The sequence below is a fragment of the Cucumis melo genome, chromosome 7 (assembly GCF_025177605.1).
Source record: "Cucumis melo cultivar AY chromosome 7, USDA_Cmelo_AY_1.0, whole genome shotgun sequence".
NCBI classification, from domain to species: Eukaryota; Viridiplantae; Streptophyta; class Magnoliopsida; order Cucurbitales; family Cucurbitaceae; genus Cucumis; species Cucumis melo.
The window spans coordinates 14,393,124-14,410,898 of NC_066863.1; the positions used below are offsets into that span (position 1 = coordinate 14,393,124).

The following is a 17,775-nucleotide window of genomic DNA, read 5'->3' on the forward strand; positions in this document are numbered from 1 at the left end:
GAAATATTATCACTCTGCAGATTGGTTTTGGTTATCCTGCAGCTATCCTAGCCTTGTATATGAGAGCTTTTTCTTGATATTTGTAGTGTTAAGAGGTGGGTTGAGGGGTTAGTTATGTTGGAGTTTATGTCCAAAAACTCGTAGTTTGTAGTTTAAATTATATTCTATGCAATAAAATTGTTATTGAGAACTTATTAGTGAAAATTGAATACGATAATCTTAAATCCAATAAACTAAGGTCCTAAGGCTACCTAGTGTAGACTTGAACTTTATGTAGAGACATAAACGTGGATCAAGTTTGAGGTATATAGCCTAAACGATTTATAATATATGAATAAAGTTGGACACCTTATTCTGAGGACACTATGGATGCGGTCCACTTTGTAGTTATGATCTTGAATCGTTCATGTAAAGACATGGAAATGGAGACATCCTATGTAAAGAATTTACATAAGATTGGAATCATAAAATAGTCACTTTTAAGTTATAACATCGTTGATTGTATAAAACTGACTATTTCAATTATTGATAACCTAGGTAACTTAATCTTGATCCTGAGCTAACTATGAACTTTTGTTCACACAAAATTATCCTTAGATTTGTATAGGTGAAGGTAGCTCAATAGCTCTCACCCAATAAGCCTCCTATTTCATGAGTAGACTAGGTGGATAGCTAAGGGCATAGGGCGCAAGACGGAATTCACTCCTATCTGATTTAGGAATAGTAAATAGGTTGTTCCCTTAAAACTAAATCCAAATCTTGAATAAGGGACTCTACCCTCTCATTGGCCCAAGAGCAATTTAGTTTATAGGTCGGACCTTAAACCAATTATTCAATAGTAGATCAATAGGACTTAAGGAGCAAGATATAGTCTTGGGAATAAAATGGTATTTTGACCCAGCTAAGGTTACAAACAACCTGTTAAGGATTAACTTACTAATCATGGTTATATCAAATGGACACAAATATATCTATAGTGAGGAGAATGCAATTACAGAACTTTAGTAGAACGACCCGTTAGTTAACGAATGTTGATTAGCTCGGTCTAAAAGGGTTTAACCAATTAATCTCAAATCGATTTATATGTCCATTAGGTTCCTCTACTAACTCATATGGAATTAACTTAGAATAATATGTTGGATTAATTCGGATTGTTCGAATTAGGTAAAATGTCTACTTTTGACTTTGAAAAGTCAAACTTTGATCGGCTTTATATTTAGATTTTGGAAAAAGTAATGTGGATTCATGCTCGAAAGGTCATAATTAGTCAAGATAGACAAAATGGTAAATAGTTAAAATGTTGACTTTTGACTTGAAAAAGTCACAGCTTGACTTTTACTTGAATGGTCAAATGACCATATTGCCTTTGGACTAAAGTTAGTGAAAAAATCCAACATTTTGTTGGATAATCCCACTAACACTTAGTGGGATAAGTGGCTACATGAGATGTAAAAACCTAGTCCACTAAGTTCTACCAGTGGTTAGTGGAATGTTAGATGTTGAGATTTTATGAACTAATTACATGCATTTTTTCATGTAATTAGGTAAAAAAAAATATGCATCATTTCAAATGAGATAAGACTTTTTGTAATTTTTGTACTTTTGAATTACAAAATAAACTTAAATCAATTTTCTCCTCAAAACTCAACTATAAACTCTACCTTTCATTCTTATCTTTGTCTCCTAATTTCCTTCACTTATCAGGTCCCACCACCTGGTTCTAAGTCTGAAGAATAGTGGATCAACACTAGTGGTAGTCTCGGATTCGTGTTCATGAGGAAATTATGAGGATTGGAAAGCTTTGAATGTATATTTTCTTCTTAACCCTAATTTCATTTGATTAGGGTAATTTGTTGCATATTAATTTCTAAATTGTTTAAATGCAATTAGGGTAAAATAGATCATATTTTTCCGTTGCCCATGTCTCATTTTCCATCAAGTTATGTATGTGTGAGTTTTTTCTTTTGTTTTTTTATTTTTTTATTTTTTATTTTTTGTAGTGTTGAGGGTGGGTTTGAGGGTTAGTTATGTATGTGCGAGCTTTTTCTTGATTTGTAGTGTTGAGGGGTAGTTTTGAGGGATAGTTATGCACGTGTGAGCTTTTCTTGATATTTGTAGTGTTGAGGGGTGGGTTGAGGGGGTAGTTATCTATTTGTGAGCTTTTTCTTGATATTTGTAGTATTGACGGTGGGTTTGAGGGATGAGTTGTATATTTAATATGTATGACTAAGGGTGTGAACTTTTCTTGATTTGTAGTGTTGAAGGGTGGGTTCGAAAGATAAGTTGTATGTTTAATATGTATGGCCTAATGGTATGTGAGTGTCCCAATTTTTTTGATTGTGCTGAGGGGTTTGTTGTATGTGTGAGCTTTTGAAAATTGAGTTGGGTTGATGAGTGAGGTTGAGGGATTAGTTGTATATGAGTGAGCTTTTCTTGATTGGTAGGGTTGGGTTGAGAGGTGAGTTGGTATGGGTTAGTTTTTTTTATTGTTCGCTTGACTTTAATTTATTTTGTTGGTTTTACTTAAACTTTAATTTATTTTGGAAAGTTAATTTTGTCCTATGGAACTTTCTACTTAGAATTTTGGATTTTCTAAATTTTGTTACAAGTCTTACTTGATGTGATTGTAGGCAAAGAGTTGTTTGAAGATGACATCTGTATAGGTTTTGGAAATGACAATCTTTTTTTATGTATTAATTAATTTAAAAGCACTTTGTAGACAATTATGTAAAATTTTGGATTCCAACATCGACTTTGTATTCCAATTTCGTTATTTAATATATATGATGTGATTTGACACTTGTCTTTTGAATGTTAGATTAAAAAAAAAATGAAACGACAAAAGTGATAATAAAACAAAAAAACAATAATAATTGTAAAAAAAAAAAAAAGTGAAGAAACTATTCCCAACCACTCCGTCAAGAATTCTTGTACTCCCGATGAAGTAAGCCATCGGGAGATGAACCTTAACTCCCAACGATGAAAATTGGCCATCATGTGTGGGATTCATTCCTAACGTCATAGGCACAACGTCAAGAGTTTCTTTCCTTACATGGTTTTTCCCACCACATTCCCAATGATCCAATATTTGTTGAGGATGTCTTTCCTAGCACGTTTTAGTACATTTTCCGACAACTTTGTCCATCGAAAAATGATCAGTTTCTTGTAGTGTCAAAACATAAAAGATAAGATTCTCTACGCCAGTGAATATCTTTGTATTAAATAAATATATCAAATGAGTCCTCTTTGTAATTTGCATTTCTGAAAGAATAATAACATGACCAATGTTTCTCTTTCGGAGATACAATGAATAAATATTATGCAACAAAGCTACAAGAACTTGGTTTCTTTCCCCTCCATGTTCTCTTTATTATAAATGAATCTTCACAAGTACTAATGCTATACACTTAACATTTTCCTCTCGCCATTATTTATTCTACTAAACCCTTGCCCTAACTTAACAAAAACAAAGAAACTGAAGCTACCTTCCTGCTCCCTCATTCCTCTTGCATAAATTAAAGGAGGATGATTAGATAAAATCAGGTTGACCTGTGGAAGTTAGACATCGATGCCACATTCGGCTATTTGGGTCCAACAATCTGGGATACGAAATCACTTCAGGAATGGGAAGATATACGTAATGTGTGTTGCAGATTCCTACTGTGATACCGCTGTATCCTGCAAATGCGCCATGGACCTGTAACCAATATGTCCAAGGAAGAATTAGTGGAAGAAACTCCTGAAACTGGATATAGATAAACTATAGATGATATATGGAGAGACAAAAATGAAAATGAAAGTTCAAAAGGAGACCACCAGACAGTCAAATGGACCAAAAATGGTAAACACAAGAAAAGGAATTACAAGATTCCAGCTCATAAACAAGTGGTAATCTAATAACAATTGAGGATTCAAAATGCGAACGAGGCTGCCATCAAGATGGCCCACACCCTCCACGACCTTTCTAAATCCATTTGAAAGTTTCATCTCATTTCTAATCAAATAAACCAAAACGAAAACAGGCAGCCAACCGCCAGACTAGGAAGACTTGAGAAACTATACTATACAACCAAACTGCTAATGTATAACACAAGGTTGCTAGAGCACATAAGAATGCATGTCATTATCTTTCATGGATTCGTTCTCAAGTTCTTTCTGAATAAATCTCGTATTTTCATTGCTTTTCTTGGTTTTTCCCATCTCTTTCGAGAAGAAGGGAAATTTCAATGCTGTAACCACAATTTATGAGAAAACATAGCAGTTATTAAAGTCATACACTGGAGGGAGAGAAAAGGGACTCACTGCATTCTGCCCCAATACAGTACACAAAATCCCATCAGATGCATTTGCACGACAAGCACGTATCATATATGTCGGATCAATATATTTCACATCAACTGGAACACTAAGCTCCTTGAAGTATTTCTTCATCTGCAAGAAGGGGAGAAAATGGTACAATATGTTGATACAGCAGCAGGGAATAATCCAGATCAATCCCAAGGCACAACAAACAAAACAAAGTTCTGGCTTTCCTCATCATTTTGAATAACCACATAGTTCAGCTTTGAAACATAAAATTTAAAGAAACAAAACGACATACTGCTCCCAAGTATTCCATATGAACGTGAAAGGAGCATCTAATATTCTCTCAAATAGCAGTTAGCACGAACATTAATCTACAGGGAAGTAAACTTAAAAACCTCTTGTTGAATGTATACGCCAATATCACTCAGTACAATATTCCCAGAAGCATCGGTAGCATTTGTCTTTTGCAGCAAATTCTGCAATTAAAGCAGAGCACCAGTATTTAACCTCAATCATATATGCTAAATAGTCAAAAAGATATTATAAAATCCATACACGTTTAGCAGATCATGAAGTTTGATCCATGAAAGATAAAAATAAGAATACCAACTTACCTGTCCTGCTCCCTCAGCCACACAGACCACAGCAGACCCCTTTGTATCTATCAGATATTTTATATGGCGTAGAACACCATGGGGGCCATGTAATTGGAAAGGTACCTAAGAACCATATGGTGATATCAGTATGGTATCAAGAAAATAGAAACTAGATGTCAAATTTATATTTCGATGCATACCTCAGGAACCAAGCATACATCAATCTGCCCACTAGCAAGTGCAGCATGCATTGCTATAAATCCACTGCTGCGACCCATCAATTTTACGATGCCAACTCCATGATAAGCACTATGTGCCTACACCGATTTATTTACTTAATTGTTAACATATCATTGGTTGTCATATGACAACTTCCAGAACGAGGAAGGAAAGTAGCACGATACTACTAAGGAGAGAGATTTCAAGGCAGATCAACATGCACATGAATGCACCAGTAATGATACAACAATTGAAAGCAATGAACGTTACCTCAATGTAGGCGGAGTTTATTGCTCTTTGTGCTTCTTCAACAGCAGTATCAAAACCAAAAGTTTTATCCATCAATAAGATGTCATTGTCTATAGTCTTTGGAACACCAACCACAGCCACCTTTAACCGTCTTTTTCGACACTATACAAAAAAAAAACAAAGAATATTCAATTGTCAGAAATGGTGTTTTTCTTTCTTTTTCTAATATGAAGCACAAGCAGAGATTTTAATGATAACCAAAGACCGAGTAATGATGATAGAAGACATCAAACTCTTGCTGATTGCAAAACCAAACTTTATAAAAGTGGACTGAAGGCCGAAGAAAGATTGAGAGTGATTCAGATTAAATTCAAGCATGAGTTGAATTGTTTTAGTAATAACTAAATAATGCCTATTGGATTCATGTCCTTGAAGAGTGATAGATTCCAATATACCACATGCTTGTGAGGTGAACTTAAAGTGTGGACAAAGCATAGTGGTATATCATTACAATACACTATAACTTTGATGGTAAACTCAGTTTATCGTTGTATTGTTTAGCATAATCTAGAATAAAAAAACACGGATAATCAAATTTTACAGTTTGAAATAAACTATAAAAATGAATATAAATCAGCACAATAATAGCATTCGTTTATTCACAAATCCACACACTGCACGGCGGAAGCAACTAGTTATGAAATTGTCAAGTTAGAGAAAGTCTAAGGCATACCTCATTGTGTATTGCATTAGCCCCAGCATGTGTGCCATTTCCACCCAAAACAAAAAGCATATCAATTCCTCTTTCCTGCATCATAGACAATACATGCCTCACTCATTTTGAAATGTTTTACTCCCAATAAAAAAGTATATGTTTATCCAACTAATAGAATCTGTCTGCGACCTGCAAGCTGTCAACAATTTCGTCAATGCCAGGACCTCCCCGGGAAACTCCTAACAAACTTCCACCAGAAAGATGAATGTTCTGAACCACCTTCCTGGACAGCTAGGAATGAACACCACGACGAAGTCAATTAAACAGCTACAGCTTAGAAACGTTTTCAACCATACATGTGAGAAGTAATACTGTTATACGACATGGTCTACAGAAAATATATTATATGCAAGCAGAAAAGCCACTTACAGGCATTTCGGTCAGTTCTTTGTCAGAGAATCCACGATATCCAAAGGGAATCCCAACTATCTTCTTTACACCATAAATTTCAAGTGTGATTACAATCTGTACAAGAACACTTTTTCTTTAAGAACTAAGAAGAAATGTTGAAAACCTCTCCCAAGACAAGCTAAAACATATAAAATATAATGATATCTACTTAATTTCATTATTTCACCAAAAACAGGAAATCATGCAATTAAAGATGAAAGTAAAACAGTGATATAAATGAAAATACCCTGCCTTATAACATCACTAAAACCAGAAAAATGGAAAAACGATAAGAAAAAAAAGAAAGCTCAACCTGTCTGATAACATCATTTAGACCAGGACAGAGACCTCCACAAGTCACAATTGCTGCTTTCACTTCTTCTGGTTTGAAGTATATTTTCTCTCGAGGCCCAGCACGGTGAACCCTATAAGTAAGCGTGTTAATTTACGTATGGATGTCACGTAATTAAGGATCTAAATGCATGAGTTAATTTGAAGAAATAACATGTGCGACAAATTTGTTTCCAAAAAAGTAGCCCTTCAATCCCCGTAACAGGCTAAACAGCCCATAGTATCTAACCACTCTTTTCTTTTCTTTCCCTCCTTTCTTTCCTTTTTTTTACCACCAAGTCATGCCATTTCTTAGCCACAGTTTCAGTTCACCCTCTGTTTTCTATCGTATTTAACTTAAAGCATTTATTATCCTATAAGGTTCTAGAAAATTGAAAATCACTTCAACAATTCTGGAAAAAGTCAGTATTAAAACTTTCAGCTTAATTCTACCAATGCAGGTAATGCCCTACAATTTCTAATAGCCATAAATTGAAGAGGTTTTACCATTGTTCTACCCAAGTACAATTGGGGTCAATGCACTCAGCACCGGCGGACGTAGGCGATGAGTAATTAATGACCTGGGCAGTGGACAATAAAACCAAACTTGAGAGTAAATTAACTAAAAATCTCAAAAAGAATTACATAGCTGCATCTCATCATACTTTTGGCAATAAATTTCATGTTACCAAAATTAGAAAGTAAAAACAGGCCAAAAGAACAAAGTTAAGAATCTCATATGGCAAACTAATATTCGAGTCTACATGTCAAGGAGTGTTTAAAATATCTTAAACGATCATTCAACAGCTTAAGCATCATTATTATCCATAACAGAAGAATAATCAGGAGGAATTGGGCTGAAAGTAGTGAAAAGAAAAGGGGAGTGGTTTAACGAATTAAAGAAAAACCATCAATACGCTGTTATAGTAAATGATGACTGACCAAATCAACTACCAAAAGGTTTTGACCATAACAGTGACAGCGAATATACCTTGAGAAGTACGCGATCATTATTGTTTATGTATCCATGCCACTCTTCATCCGACGGATACCCTCCAGCGAAGACGTCCGAAACCGGTGTCCTGCAATTCAAAATTTCCAACCCATAAATACATATAGTAAATATCCACAGTGAATCAAGTAACCAGAAACAAAAAGGGGAAAGGGGGGAAAAAGCAACACCTCATCTTGAGGCAAAAAGTAGAAGGAATAGGAAGAGCATCTACAAAAACATCGGTAATGTGGGGGAGATTGAAGCGTTTTTCGAAATCCGCCTGGTACTTCAATTTCCAATCGGGATCATTAAAATCAATGGCGGTGTTCTTGCGTCCATCCTTAACATCAAGAGAGGCGAAGATTCTTCCAGAATGCTTCCTCGAACTGAGACTAAAACACTTATCGCCATTGAAACCGGAAAGTACATTGGAGGAAGAGTGAAGAAGTTGGTGATGGGAAGCGAGTTTGGGAAGAATCGCGTGCGAGATGGAACCCATCAAACGGCGATCGGGGAGAAGAAGGGAAGAAAAAGGTCCCGGTTTAGAGGAATTGAGAGAGAAGTCAAATTGAAGAAGTGAGGAAAATTCGAGGTTGAAGAAGAGAGTTTGGTAATTTAATACGGAATTGGTTTGTCAGTATGAAAAGGAGGAGACGAACTCGAAGTCCGATACGAACTAGAACTAAACTTTGAACAATACTGACTCTGATTCCGCCTCCGCTTTGACTTTGTTACCACATTCTATATTATTCACCTTATTTTTCATATTATATTACAATATTGACATAACATGCCCCGGCCTTTTTTAATTTTTCTTTGTATTGCTTCCCTCATGTATTTTGGTTTAATTACATAAAATGCCCATCAAACTTCCTGGTACGTGCAATAAAATGTGCTTCGTTATAAAATAAAAACCAAACAATGCAACACCGCAGCAAAAAAAAAATAGAGAAGAAAGGAAATAGAGGACAATTAAATTCAATTGTAGTGTATATTACAAAGGCACCACACACCTCTATTTATATGACATATCATGATATATGTTACATTATAGAATTCAATTATATGAATGTTACAATATGAAATTGAATGACAGTTATATGAAAATTGTAACCCATGTATGTTATGGATATCTACATTTATAATATATCATTATATTTACAATACTCTCCTTTAGATATTCATATTATATAAAAATAAATGCTTCGTTAAAACTTTATTAGGAAAAAACCCGATGAAAAAAATCCTAGTGAAGGAAAAATAGTACATCATTTTTATACATTAATAACTGCCTCATTAAAAACCTTGCTAGGAAAACCCAATGGGAAAAATCATAGTCAAGGGAAAAAAAGTGTAGTATTCCTATTCCTTAAGAGCAATATTTCTACTCCCCTTATGAATATGTCACTTGAGTTCTTTGAGTCGTCACATTCCAATGTTGTGAACCAGCTTTTTAAATGTTGATATGGGTAATGCATTTGTGAATAAGTTCGCCAAGTTGTTTTTTGAAGAAATTTGTTGAACGCTGATGTCACCATTTTCTTCAAGGTCATATGTATAGAAGAATTTTGGTGAGGTATGTTTTGTTCTATCTCCTCTTATATACCCTCATTTGATTTGTGTTATACATGTGGTATTATTTTCAAATAATATTGTTGGTAAATTTTTACTGAAAGACAAACTACATGTTTCTCGAATATGATGAGTCATTGATCTCAGCTACAAACTACATGTTTCTCGAATATGATGAGTCATTGATCTCAACCATACACATTCTCTTCTAGCTTCATGAATTGCAAGAATTTCTACATGATTCGATGAAGAGGTCGTAATCGTTTGCTTTACAAACCGCCAAGACATTGTAGTTCCTCCACATGTAAACAGACAACCTGTTTGAGATTTTGCTTTGTATGGATCAGATAAATATCTAGCATCAGCATAACAAACTAGATCAAAGTTTAATTTATTTGAATAAAACAAACTCATATCAATTGTCCCTCGAAGATAACGAAATACATGCTTAACTTCGTTCCAATGTCTTTTTGTTGGAGAATAACTATATCTTACTAATAAATTTACTGAAAATGTTATATATGATCTCATGTTATTAGCAAGATACATTTGTGCACATATTGCACTAAGATATGATACTTTAGGACCAAGTAATTCTTCATTATCTTCTCGAGGTCGAAAGATATCATTTTTTACATATAGTGATCGAACCACCATGGGAATGTTCACTGGGTGTGCTTTGTCCATGTAGAATTTTTTTAAAATCTTTTATGTATATGTCGATTCATTAATAAAAATTCCATCGGCTAAATGTTCGATTCGCAAGCCAAGACAAAAATTTGTTTTGCCAAGATCTTTCATTTCAATTTTTTTTAGATATTCTGTTGTCTTTAAAAGCTCTTCAGGAGTTTCAATTATATTTAAATCATCAACATATACAACTATAATCGCAAATCATGACTATGATTTCTTAATAAAAACACATGGACAAATTGAATTATTTTGATAACCTTTTTTCAATAAATATTCACTTAAGCGATTGTACCACATTCGTCCTCATTGTTCCAATCCATATAATGATCTTTGTAATTTGATTGAACATAATTCTCTAGAGTTTGAATTATATGATTCAGGTATCTTAAATCCTTTAGGGATTTTCATATAGATTTCATTTTCCAAATATCCATACAAGTATGTTGTAACTACATTCATAAGATGCATATCAAGATTTTCACATACAGTCAGACTAATTAAATATCTTAATGTAATAGCATCCACCACAGCAAAATATGTTTCCTCACAATCAATGTCTGGTCTTTGAGAAAATTCTTATGCAATAAGTCGTGTTTTATATCTAGTGACCTCATTAATTTCATTTAGTTTACGCACAAATATCATTTAAATCACTAGAACAAATCTGGCCTTTAATGTCGGTTGGAAAAAATGAAAAAAGAGCTTTAATGTCGTTTTTGAAAATGCGGATGTTTAATGTCGGTTTTAAGCCGACATTAAAGCTGGAGCTTTAATGTCGGTTTAAAACCGACATTAAACATCCTTGTTTTGAAAAGCGACATTAAAGCTCCTTTTTAATTTTAATTTTAATTTTTTATTTTATAAAAAATGACTTTCTCTCTCTTACTTTACTCTTTCTCAATCACCCACACGATTTCATCCTTCCAATTTCTTCTTCACTCCTCATTCTCATCTAACAATCTTCCCTTTCTTCTCCGAAGAGTCGCTGGCACCACCACCACCATCGTCCCTCGTGCCCAGCTCGTGCCCGCCACCACCGCCGTCACTCCTCACTTTCTTCAAACACTGATGTTGCTTTGGGGTTTTTTGCTTTGGGGTTGTCGACGAAAAGAATGGTAAGTTTGAATTGGGAATTTTGCTGTTGGTGGCTGATAGAATAAATTCATTTGTTAGGCCTTGTCCGTTGGAATATTCCCGTATGTTCTAAAGCTTCTGCAGACGACAACGCCGGAGCTGCGACAAATTATGGTTTTTATATGGACAAAGATTCTGGCCTTAGATAAGGTATATAATATAATTAGGTTATTCTTTTGCAACTGTGGCTTTGAACAATGACTGGTTTTTGATGGGAGAACTTGCTTTGTTTTCCAAGTTAGTTTTATTGATTTGTCTTGGAGCTCCTTGGTCAAGGAGTTTTGAGCTTATTTTCGTTTTTGGGTGCCATACTGCAAGCATATTTGCAATTGCGGTTGTTTTTTTTTGGAGGGTACTCTAATCGTAGCTTCCATCTGTGATTTTGTATGTAGTTTTTCGACTCTTTCCTTTGAATGTGTCATGAAGAGAGTTTTGTTTCCTGTGAATGGTCTCTATTTTCTTTTTTATTTTATTGGTTCTCATATCTAATGCTTATGTTTCTGGATAGAATTACTAATATTTAATTATTCGATCTGTATATTTTTTCTTGTTCTTACTGTGATCAATCTTACGTGTCTTGGTTTATGTTTAAAGTTGAACACTACCCGAAGTTTCCATTGTCCATCATAATCATATTTATAGACAAAACTCCTAAACAGTTAAAACCTTAAATTGAAGGATTAATGGTAGGAGTTCCAAAACATTTATGATCAAAGTTACTTACGGAATATTCATAGTGGTTTCGAAAACCAGTCAACAGGAGCACTTTTGAAACAACAATGTAGTGTCTGATTCTTTTGAAAATCAAGTAATTTTAGAGGGCATAGACGATAATTATAATATAAGTAATTGTTCTTCAGGTCGTCGATTTTCTGTTCCTTAGTACTCTTAGTGTTGATCTTTCTCTGAAGAATGTGGAAGATTTTTTTTTTCTCCGACATCCCTGTTTCATATTGAGAACTTGGTCTATTGGGGACTTTTTTAGCTGTTATTTCATTCAGAAAGTTCTTTCATGTCGCCAACCACATGAACTCTCTCTAGATGCATTTTATTTTTCTTCACCATTCTTGTGGGCAAATGATTTACAAACCTTTGTGTGGTGACCATGATTCTTCTGGAATGACAGTCTTGCCAGGTTGATTTAGTAAAGGATGGTGGGCATACATATTTCATCCGCTTTCTTGATAGCCTGGAAGCTTTCCCAGAACAGCGGGCAATGACTGCATTTGTTTTAGCGGTAATTGTTGATGGGCACAGGCGAGGCCAGGAAGCATGCATCGAAGCTAATTTAATCCACGTCTGTTTAAAGCATCTCCAGAGTTCAACACCAAATGATGGACAAACTGAGCCGCTATTTCTTCAATGGCTTTGTCTTTGTCTTGGAAAACTGTGGGAAGACTACATAGATGCTCAAATCATAGGATTGCAGGCTGATGCCCCTGCTGTGTTTAGTTCTTTATTGGCTGAGCCTCAACCAGAGGTTCATAATTTACTTCCTTCATTCTATATTTTACATGGATGTGCAAGTCTGTCTACACTTAAGCCTCAAGTGTATGTCTCAAACGTAGATTTCTGTTTCAGGTTAGGGCGTCAGCAATTTTTGCACTGGGTACTCTACTTGATGTAGGGAGTGACTCGTCTAGAGATGGTGTTGTCGATGATGATTGTGATGATGATGAAAAAATTAGGGCTGAAACCAGTATTGTTGGAAGTCTCTTAAGTGTTGTTTCGGATGGAAGTCCACTTGTTAGGGCTGAGGTTGCTGTTGGTATGATTCTCTATTCCCCTTGTTTTCTGCTTATACTTGCTGTCTTCGCGTGGTTAGTTATAACTTTATTACTAGTATTGGCCAGTTTTCTTTCCCTCTGATTTGTAAATGTATCTTGAAAAAATCTTGTTTATTGGAATAAAGAAAAGTGGGTTGAACTAATTGAAAGAATCTGCCACTATTCATTGTTGTATACACCTTTTGAAGTTTGGACTTGTTGAGTGATTGGTGTTTGTTTTTGTTTTGTTTTTTAGTGCGAGTAAGATATGATTGGAGGGTTAATTTGTGGTACTATAGATTTTAATACAATCTGATTTTGATGGTTTTATCTTTCCAGTATGTATTCAGTGGGATTTAACCTATGGGTTTCTGGTCTGAACTTTCATTGAGCATGTTTACTGTACTATCTATCGTACACAAAGTGCTGCCTCCAAATTTTGAAATCAAGGCTGTTTGTCATTAGTTTTATTCCTTCATTTATAGGGATAATTGCTAGTTTTTCAGTTAGGTGCGCTGGATGTCTGTGTTTTGATCAATGCTGATTTAAATGTTTTATGTTCTTACAGCTCTTGCTCGCTTTGCCTTTGGCCACAACAAGCACCTTAAGTCCATTGCTGCAGCATATTGGAAGCCTCACTGTAATTCTTTATTAAGTTCTCTACCCTCTTTGGCTCATATAAGAAGTTCAGGCACTGCCTATACCAATTCAAATCAGCACATGCCTCATGGAAGCATTGTATCCTCCCAAATCGGTCCGTTGTTGAGATTTGGAAATGAAAACTCAACTTTAGTTAGAGATGGAAGGGTTTCCACCAGTAGTCCTCTTGCCAACACGGGAATGATGCATGGATCTCCACTTTCAGATGATTCATCTCAGCATTCAGATTCAGGAGTTTTACATGAAGATGCAGTGAGCAATGGGACCGATTAATTTTCATGGTGGTGATGTTTGTAACACTAATAGTGTACCTGACTTCAAATTTTCCTGTATTTTTCAGGCGATGGAAATATCCGTATTTGGAAGGATTACACTCTAAAAGGAAAGCAGAAGCTTGTAACTGCTTTCTCGGCAATCCAGGGGCACAAACCTGGTGTTCGTAGTATAAATGCTGTTGTGGACTGGCAACAACAGTCTGGATATCTGGTATGTATTTAGTTTAGATGCTATCTCCTCCTTTTCCTCAAAAACAAAAACACAGAAGAGAGAAGAAAAGGAAAGAAAACATTTATAGTTTCTTGCTGGTATATTACTGAAGTTTTTTTTGTCATGTGATATGCAGTATGCTTCTGGTGAGATATCGTCTATTATGCTATGGGACCTAGACAAGGAGCAGCTCGTTAAATCTATTCCTTCATCATCAGATTGCAGCATCTCAGCATTGGTGAGTACCTCTTCACAATAATTTAGGAAGTGGCAGGTTTCTCCTATTTTGGGTCAGCTGGAGCTGCTTAAAATTTAAAAATATGGTTCATCATCCTTTTTCTTATGCATTGCTTTGTGAATAACTGGGCCAACTTGAGTGTAGCTCACATGTGCAAAAATATGGTTCATCACCCTTCTCTGAACTTGTAGGCTTGTCTGCACAATGCGCCCACATGTGCAAAAAGTAGAAAAGGTTGTGGGGATTGGCTTTCAACCCGGACTTGATTCGTCGAAGGTGATAAAACTTCTTGGCTGTGATCAATGTATTTTCAGTATCCTATTAAAATGTATTTGTTAATTCTGCTTATCGTTTTCTTCTTCAGATTGTCAGTGCCTCTCAGGCTGGTGATATTCAATTTCTGGATATCAGAAATCAGAGGGATCGGTATCTAACCATCGATGCTCACAGAGGTTCACTTACAGCATTAGCCGTTCATAGACATGCTCCTATCTTAGCTAGCGGTTCAGCCAAACAGTTAATTAAGGTCTTCAGCCTAGATGGCGATCAACTAGGCACAATTAGATACCATCAACAAGCGTGTTTTCATTGTTGGTGGAATCAGACTTGAATAATATGGGATTTATGTGCTTTAAGATATGAATGGGATTTATTGTTGCTTTAAGATATGAATGGGATTTATGTGCAAGTGCTAATAGCATTTTCATTGTTGGTGGAATCAGACTTGAATAATATGGTTTCCTACGTAATGTGACTTGTAGTTTCAAGTTTGTAGTTAATTTCACTTGTTGGATTCAATGTTGGTTTATAAAAAATGGACAATAATACAACAATTAAATAAATATAAATTTCTAAAAATGAACAAAAACAAGCCTTTGATGTCGGTTTTAAACTGACATTATTGGCCTCTTTAATGTCGGTTTTAAACCGACATTAAAGCCAAACCGACATTAAAGGGCTTCAATAACACTATCAAAGATGTCGGTTGAAAACCGACATTAAAGGCCTTTAATGTCGTTTTTAAACCGACATTAAAGAGGCCTTTAATGTCGTTTTTAAACCGACATTAAAGCCCAACCGACATTAAAGGCCTTTAATAACGCTCGCAAAGATGTCGGTTGCCAAGTGACATTAAAGGCCTTTAATGTCGGTTTTAAACCGACATTAAAGGCCAAAATTCTTGTAGTGAATCCCACAGGTTTTACACCTTTAGGTGTATGAACTACAGGTCCAAAAACTTCACGTTTCGTGAGTGAGTTTAATTATGCTTGGATGGCTTCTTTCCACTTAGGCCAATCCTTCCTATTATGACATTCGTTAACAGATTTAGGTTCATAACCCTCATTTTCGTGAAAGATATTATGTGCAACATTATACGCAAAAATGTTATCCACGACTACATTAGTTCTATTTCATCTTTTTCCTGTCATGGTATAATTTATCGAGATCTCATTATTATCTTCATATACTTGAATCTCTTCAACATTTTTACCATTAGTCGTGTCTGTGACTTTTTCTTGAATGTTTCTATTGTCAATTAAGTCATTTCGACTATCGATCACTTTTCTTTTTCGAGGATTTTTATCCTTTGAACTTATTAGTCTACCACGCTTTTGGCACAATGCTGATTTATTAATTGTATCAACTTGCTCAATTAGGATTTCAATTCTAAATGGAGCATTTGCAGTTGGAATATATGACTTGGTCACTTTCTTAGTATCTGTAATTGCATTTGGCATTTGGTTTGCTACACTTTGTAAATGAATTATCTTTTGAACTTCTAGTTCACATTGCTTTGTACAAGGATCTAAATGAGACAATAACGATACATTCCAGACAATTTCATTTTCCAACTTCTTAATTCCCCCCCCCCCCCTAATGTTGAAAAAATTGTCTCATTAAAATTGCAATCAACAAATCGTGTAATAAATATATCTCTCGTCAGGAGTTCAAGATATCTAATAATTGATGGGGATTCAAATTCGACATATATTCCTAACCTTTTTTGAGGTGCCATTTTAGTACGTTGTGGTGGAGAAATTGGAACATATACTGCACAACCAAAAATTCGCAAATGAGAAATATTTGGCTCCTGGCCTTAAGCTAATTGTACTAGGGAATACTTATAATAAGATGTCGGTCTTATGCGTATAAATGACTCTGCATACAAAATAGCATGACCTCATATAGATAATGGAAGTTTTGCGCTCATAAGTAATGGTCTGACAACCAATTGTAAACGCTTGATAAATGATTTTGCCAAACCATTTTGTGTACGAACATGAACTACAGGATGTTCAATATTTATCCTAATTGACATGCAATAATTATTAAATGCTTATTATGTAAATTCACCAGCATGATCAAGTCGAATGTTCTTTTATTGTATAATCAGGAAACTATGCTCTTAATTTGATTATTTGAGCAAGTAATCTTGCAAATGCAAGGTTTCGACTTAATAATAAACACACATGTGACCATCTACTTGATGCGTCAATTATAATGATGAAGTATCTTAATGGTCTACTTGGTGGATTGATGGGTTCACATATGTTACCATGAATTCGTTCTAAAAATGTAGGTGAATTAACTCCCACTTTGGTTGGTGATGGCCTAATAATTAATTTTCCTTAAGAGCAAACAATACATGATAATTCTTTATATTGAAGAATCTTATGGTTCTTTAGTAGATGTCCATGAGAACTTTCAATAATTCTTCTCATCATTATTGACCCAGGATGACCCAATCGATCAAGTCAAATAGTAAACATATTTAAATTCATGAACTTTGGATTCATGCTTGCATATGTTTCATATGTTTCAATTACTTGATATAAGTAATTTCAAAATTTGGTATACGATCATTTAGATTTGGTTGCAATATCATTTAGATTTGGGGCCAAATCTAAACGATTTTTTTTTCAAAATTTGGTATAAACGATTTTTTTCAATATTTTTTATACACGATCAAATTTTGGTTACTCTAATTTAAATGTCTAACCAAAATTTTCAAGTTCTTTTATACACCATTTTCCTAAAAAAGAAAAGAAGAAAGACGATTTTTCTTTCAATATTCTTTATACACAATTTTTTAGTTTTTGTTACTCTTTTTTCAAGATTCTTTATACACCATCTGTTTAAAAAAGAAAAGAAGAAAGACGATACAATGCATGTAGAAATGAAAACAAAAAAAAAAAAAAAAAGAAACATGAATAAAAAGAAATACATTTGATTACCCAAATCTAAAAAAAAATAGGAAAAAATCGCATGAAAAGTACAAAGGAAGAAGAAGATGATAAAAGAAAAGGAGAAAGGACAAATCTAGAATATTTAAAAAATGGTTAAATTTATGAGCTTTGTTACACGAG

General features: G+C 34.7%; 2 protein-coding genes across 2 annotated transcripts; one reads left to right on the forward strand and one right to left on the reverse strand.

The window, feature by feature from the left end:
- Positions 1–3,227: 3,227 nt before the first annotated feature.
- LOC103495735 (ATP-dependent 6-phosphofructokinase 5, chloroplastic) lies at positions 3,228–8,555 on the reverse strand. The gene is made up of 13 exons (XM_008457380.3): positions 8,047–8,555; positions 7,856–7,946; positions 7,372–7,445; positions 6,848–6,959; positions 6,514–6,609; positions 6,274–6,375; positions 6,103–6,177; positions 5,391–5,531; positions 5,102–5,218; positions 4,920–5,024; positions 4,701–4,781; positions 4,303–4,431; positions 3,228–3,697 (listed from the first exon to the last, which is right to left on the reverse strand). The coding sequence occupies exons 1-13, from the start codon at positions 8,355–8,357 to the stop codon at positions 3,530–3,532; spliced, it is 1,602 nt and encodes a 533-aa protein (XP_008455602.1). The 5' UTR covers positions 8,358–8,555; the 3' UTR covers positions 3,228–3,529.
- A 3,903-nt stretch (positions 8,556–12,458) lies between these two features.
- On the forward strand, positions 12,459–15,174 carry LOC127150380 (regulatory-associated protein of TOR 1-like). The gene is made up of 7 exons (XM_051088084.1): positions 12,459–12,737; positions 12,839–13,025; positions 13,592–13,954; positions 14,024–14,169; positions 14,306–14,407; positions 14,599–14,683; positions 14,772–15,174. Exons 1-6 carry the CDS (start codon positions 12,474–12,476, stop codon positions 14,671–14,673), a joined length of 1,137 nt encoding a protein of 378 aa, XP_050944041.1. The 5' UTR covers positions 12,459–12,473; the 3' UTR covers positions 14,674–14,683; positions 14,772–15,174.
- Positions 15,175–17,775: the final 2,601 nt, after the last annotated feature.